This window comes from Herpailurus yagouaroundi, unplaced genomic scaffold, assembly GCF_014898765.1.
Source record: "Herpailurus yagouaroundi ecotype Mexico unplaced genomic scaffold, PumYag 141, whole genome shotgun sequence".
NCBI classification, from domain to species: domain Eukaryota; kingdom Metazoa; phylum Chordata; class Mammalia; order Carnivora; family Felidae; genus Herpailurus; species Herpailurus yagouaroundi.
The window spans coordinates 16,008,945-16,015,512 of NW_024412396.1; the positions used below are offsets into that span (position 1 = coordinate 16,008,945).

General features: G+C 33.8%; 1 protein-coding gene across 1 annotated transcript in view; it reads left to right on the top strand.

The window, feature by feature from the left end:
- The window catches only part of TTC6 (tetratricopeptide repeat domain 6), a 209,369-nt gene that overhangs the window by 157,120 nt on the left and 45,681 nt on the right, over positions 1 to 6,568 (top strand). Inside the window, exons 19-20 of the mRNA XM_040476984.1 lie at positions 3,249 to 3,325; positions 3,756 to 3,916. Coding sequence (XP_040332918.1) covers positions 3,249 to 3,325; positions 3,756 to 3,916 — 238 coding nt within the window. The remainder of the gene's footprint in view (positions 1 to 3,248; positions 3,326 to 3,755; positions 3,917 to 6,568) is intronic.

Genomic DNA, 6,568 nt, shown 5'->3' on the forward strand with positions numbered 1-6,568 from the left:
ACCTATATCATCCCTCCCCACCAAGCCCTTTCCCTCTGGTGACCAGTTTGTTCTCTGTATTTATGAGTCTGTGTTTTTGTTTTGTTTTCTCATTCATTTTAGTTTTTATTTTTTGTTTGTTAAATGTTTATTTTTGAGAGAAAGAGAGACAGAGCGTGAGCTGGGGAGGGGCAGAGACAGAGGGAGACACAGAATCCAAAGCAGGCTCCAGGCTCTGAGCTGTCAGCACAGAGAGAAATCATGACTTGAGCCAAAGTCAGAAACTTAGTTGACTGAGCCACCCAGGCACCCCTCATTTTGTTTTTAGAGTCTACATGTAAGTGAAATCATATAGTATTTGCCTTTCTCTGTCTGACTTATTTCACTTAGTACAATATCTTTAGTCCTATCCATGTTGTCACAAATGGCAAGATTTTGTACTTTTTTTACAGCTGAGGAATATTCCATTGCACACATATACCACATCTTTTTTTAAATTGAAATATTGTTGACACAGAATGATACGTTTTGCCTCAGATGTGCAACATAGTGATTCAGTAACTTTATACATTCTTCTATGCTTACCACAATTGTAGCTACATCTGTCACCATATAATACCAGTGGCTATATTTTCTATGCTGTTTCATCCGCATGATTTATTCATTTCATAACTGGAAGCCTGTACCACCCATTTGTCTACACCTATTTTGCCTATCCCTCTGCCCTCTCCTGTCTGGTAACTACCTGTTTGTTCTCTGTATTTATGGGTCTTTTTCTGCTTTTGCTGTTTGTTCGTTTGGTTTTTGGATCCCACATATAAGTGAAATCATACAGCAATTATCTTTTCCATTCTGACTTATTTAATTTAGCATAATATACTCTAGGTCCATCCATATTGTCCCAAGTGGCTGGATTTCATTTTTTAATGACTGAGTAATAATCCATTGTATATTTATACACATCTTCTTTACCTATTCATCTATTGATGGATGCTTAGATTGCTTCCATATCTTGAGTATGTTATATAATGCTACAATGAACCTAGTGGTGTATATATTATTTTGAATTAGTGTTTTCATTTTCTTTGGATAAATCTCAAAAGTAGAACTGCTGGATCACATGGTGTTTCTATTTTTAATTTTCTGAGGAACTTCCATACTGTTTTCCATAGTGGCTGTACCAATTTACATTCTCATCATTAGTGCACAAGGGTTCCCTTTTCTCCACATCCTCATCAATACTTGTTATTTCTTGTCTTTTTGATAATAGCCATTCTGACAGGTGTAGGGTAATATCTCATTGTGGTTTTGATTTGAATGTCCCTGATGATTAGTGATGTTGAACAACCTTTCATGGACCCATTGGCCATCCACATATCTTCTTTGGAAAAATGTCTATTTAGGCCCTCTGCCCATTTATAACCAGACAATTTGTTTTTTGTTTTGTTTTGTTTTGTTTTGTTTTTGTTTTTTGTTTTTTTGTGTGTGTGCGTTGAGTTGTAGGAGTTCTTTATAGGTTTTGGATATACACCCCTTATCAGATACAACATGTGCAATTATCTTCTCCCATTCAGTAGGTTGAGTTTTCATTTTGTTAATGGTTTCCTTTGCTGTGAAAAAACTTTTTAGTTCAATGTAGTCCCATTTGTTTATTTTTGCTGTTGTTTCCTTGCTATTGTTGCCTGAGGAGACAGACCCAAAATAATATTGCTAAGACAAATGATAAAGAGTTTTTGGCTTATGTTTTCTTATAGGAGTTTATAGTTTCAGGTTTTACATTAGGTAAAGTCTTTAATCCATTTTGAGTTTATTTTTGTGTATGGTGGGAGAAAGTGCCCTAATTTCATTCTTTTGCATATAGCTGTTTAGTTTTCCCAGTACCACTTATTGAAGAGATGGTTTTTTTTCTCTATTGTATATTCTTGCCTCCTTTTTCTTTTCTTTTCTTTTTTTTTTTTTTTGAACGTTTATTTATTTTTGGGACAGAGAGAGACAGAGCATGAACGGGGGAGGGGCAGAGAGAGAGGGAGACACAGAATCGGAAACAGGCTCCAGGCTCCGAGCCATCAGCCCAGAGCCCGACGCGGGGCTCGAACTCGTGGACCGCGAGATCGTGACCTGGCTGAAGTCGGGCGCTTAACCGACTGCGCCACCCAGGCGCCCCACTTGCCTCCTTTTTCATACATTGATTGACCATACAATTGTGGGTTTATTTCTGAGCTTTATATTCTTTTCCATTCATCTATATGTCTGTTGTCTGTTTTTGTGCCAGTACCATACTGTTTTGATGACTATGGCTTTTTAGTATAATTTGGAATCAAAGAGCATGATACTTCCAGCTTTGTTCTTCTTTCTCAAGATTGCTTTGGCTGTTTGGGGTCTTTTGTGCTTTCATACAAATTTTAGGACTTTTCTTCTAGTTTTATGAAAAAAAGTCATTGGTATTTTGATATGGATTGTACCTTTGGGTAATATAGACATTTTAATAATATTAGTTTTTCCATCTTTAATCACTGAATATCTTTCTATTTATTTGTGTCATCTTGTTTCTTTTATCAATGCCTTATAAGTTTCAGAGTACAGATCTTTCACCTCCTTGACTAAATTTATTCTTAGTAATTTCATTCTTTTTGAAGCAGTTGTAAATGGGATTAAAAAATTTCTTTCTGATAGTTCATTATTAATGTATAGGAATATAACAGATTTTTGTATATTAATTTTGTATCCTACAACTTTACTGGATTCATTTATTAGTTATCATAATTTTGGGGGGGAGTCTTTTGGGTTTTCTATATAGTATCATGTCATCTGCAAATAGTAAGAGTTTTACTTCTTTCTTTCTAATTTAGATGTGTTTTATTTTTCTTGTCTGATTGCTGTGGCTCGGATTTTTATGTTGAATAAAAGAATGGGCATCCTTGTCTTACTGCTGATCTTAGAAGAAGAAAATTTTAGCTTTACACCACTGAGTATGATGTTAGTTGTGGGGTCAGAGTATAACATTTAAAATATAGATAATTGGAAAAAGATTTGAGTATTTTTATTTCAGCTTCACTTTTCCTAAATTGTTTTCTCATCACATCTGTATGCTAATTGGTCAATTTAGACTATATAAAATGTTTATAATTTTTACATTGTTTTTATTATACACATATAAGTATGAATAAAGGTACTATAATTATAAAATTTTAAGTAACTGATTATAAGAAATTTTATTTTAGAAAAATTATTTTTAACTACTTAGAATTAAAAGGTATTATTTTTTTCAGAGGACAATATCTTCTTATGATGAAATGTTATGATCTTGCAAAGTTTACTATTTATCAAGTGGCAGATATGAACAAAGGTAAACATAATTAATGCAAAATTATAATTGTCTTAATTTTAAAATAAATACCTCCTACAATGTTTATACTGTTTTCAATAGGCAAGTAGGAATAGCATGGAAGGTGTACTTCATCAAAGATGATTTTGAAAATTTAAATTTTCAGTTTCACATGTACAAAATCAACTAGTAAATGCTTCATTGATGAAATGAATTTTCTGAGAGATTGTTATGGGAGATTCCAGGGTTATAATTTTAGTTTTTTTGTTTTTGTTGTTGTTTGTAATTGGAATATCTTATTGTTTATTGGTAGTAAATAGATTTTAGTACTGCATTGATTTATTCATATTACAAAGATAAATTATTGAATTGTTTGACTTCCTTAAAATAATCATATTCTAAATCCTAGATACTTGGCAAAGGTAATTGATAAATTTTATTTTTCTTTTAGGTCTCATTGAGTTGAGTCCTATACAGCAAGCACTCATTTATTCATTTTGTGAAAACCACGACAAGGCCATTCAGGTCTTGGATTGGATAACTTTGAACAGGCCTGAGCTCACCGTGTATACTCTATTAGCAAAAGCCCAAATGAAAGCCAAGAAAATCAAGGTGAAAGTCTTGTGTATTATTTACTAAACCTATTAATAGAATTTTTATATTGTGCTCAGCATGACAGCTTATATACTTTTTTTTTTTTGCAGAACTAGATTATAACATTTATTTATTGATTCTTGTGTTAATTAACATCTGGGTTATTTCTTTTTATTTATTTATTTTTCCTCTTAAGACTAGGGCTGCTATAAATACTCCTTTACATGTCTTCTGTTAACATCTGGAGTAGCTTTCCAGGATATATTCCTATGAATGGAATTGCTGGTATGTATAGAATGTGAATATTTAACTTTCAAGAAAATGGCTGTACCCATTTATGCTCCTACCTGTCATGTATGAATGTTCCTGTTGATCTCTATCCTCTACTGTAATTGGTTGTCAGACTTTGTTTTTGTCAATTTAGTAGGTAAAAACTGATGTCTCATTGTGGTCTTAATTCACATTTCTCTGAGCACAGATTGAGCATCTTCTTATATGTTTGTTAATTGCTCATATTTCATGTTCTCTCAATTTCCTGCACATATTTTTTGTTTGTCTTGTTCTTATTGATTTTAGGCATTAAAAAATAAATTCTGCATCTCAATCCTTGGTTGGTTGTCACGTATGCCACATACCTTCTTGTAATTTGTGGCTGGTTTTACAGAGGTTCTTAATTTTAATATAGTAGAATGTATCTATTTTTTTTGTTTTACTGTTGTGGCTTTTAAACAATTCTTGTTTAACAAGTTTTTCCCTCTCCCAAGGTCATACAGATATTCTTCCATATTTCTTCTAAAAGTTTAAGTTTTGCTTTTTCTATTTAAGATCTTACTCTAACTTAAATTGATTTCTTTGAGTGTGAGATAGTGGTAACATTTTAATTTTTCCTATATGGATATTCAAATGTTCAAGTGTCATTTATTGGACTGTTCTCTCAAGCCAAAGATCTGAAGTGGTACAGCTGTCATATTATAAGTTTTCATGCATATGTGGATCTGATTTGGGGCTGTCTATTCTTGTCTTTTGGTCAGTTTCTCTATCCCCAGCCTAATAGTACAATCTCTTAATTATTTTAGTTTTATTGTAATTATTGATATCTGGTAAAGCTAGCCCCTACACCATATTCTTCTCTAGGAAACTACTGGTTATTCTTGGGCCTTTATTCTTCTTCTATTTTATTTTATTTTATTTTATTTTATTTTATTTTATTATTTATTTATTTTAATTTACATCCACGTTAGTTAGCATGTAGTGCAATAATGATTTCAGGAGTAGAATCCAGTGATTCATCCCCTTCATATAACACCCAGTGCTCATCCCAAGTGTCCTCCTTAATGTCCCTTGCCCATTTAGCCCATCCCCCCTCCCACTACCTCTCCAGCAACCCTCAGTTCTCTATATTTAAGAGTCTCTTTTGTTTTGTCCCTCTCCCTGTTTTTATATTATTTTTGCTTCCCTTCCCTTATGTTCACCTGTTTTGTATCTTAAATTCCACATATGAGTAAAGTCATATGATACTTGTCTTCCTCTGATTAACTAATTTCGCTTAGCATAGTACACTCTAGTTCCATCCATGTAGTTGGAAATGGCAAGATTTCATTCTTTTTGATTGAAGAGTAATACTCCATTGTGTGTGTGTGTATACACACACACACACACACACACACACACACACACACCACATCTTCTTTATCCATTCATCTATCGATGGACATTTCCTTACTTTGGCTATTGTTGATAGCACTGCTATAAACATTGGGTGCATGTGTCCCTTCTAAATAGCACACCTGTATCCCGTGGATAAATGCCTAGTAGTGTAATTGCTGGGTCGAAGAGTAGTTCTATTTTTAATTTTTTGAAGAATCTCCATACTGTTTTCCAGTGTGGCTGCACAAGTTCACATTCCCACCAGCAGTCCAAAAGGATGCCTCTCTCTCTGCATCCTCACCAACATCTGCCATTGCCTGAGTTGTTAATTTTAGCCATTCTGACAAGTGTGAGGTGGTATCTCATTGTGGTTTTGATTTGTATTTCCCTGATGATAAGTGATGTGTTGTATTTTTTCATGTGTCTGTTAGCCATCTGGATGTTTTCTTTGGAAAAGTATCTATTCATGTCTTTTGCCCATTTCTACAATAGATTATTTGTTTTTTTGGGTGTTGAGTTTGAATTCTTTATAGAGGAAAACTTCCAGACTCATTCTATGAAGCCAGTATTACTTTGATTCCTAAACCAGACAGAGACCCAGTAAAAAAAGAGAACTACAGGCCAATATCCCTGATGAATATGGATGCAAAAATTCTCAATAAGATACTAGCAAATCGAATTCAACGGCATATAAAAAGAATTATTCACCATGATCAAGTGGGATTCATTCCTGGGATGCAGGGCTGGTTCAACATTCGCAAATCAATCAACGTGATACATCACATTAACCAAAAAAAAAGAGAAAAACCATATGATCCTGTCAATCGATGCAGAAAAGGCCTTTGACAAAATCCAGCACCCTTTCTTAATAAAAACCCTTGAGAAAGTCGGGATAGAAGGAACATACTTAAAGATCATAAAAGCCATCTATGAAAAGCCCACAGCTAACATCATCCTCAACGGGGAAAAACTGAGAGCTTTTTCCCTGAGATCAGGAACACGACAGGGATGCCCACTCTCACC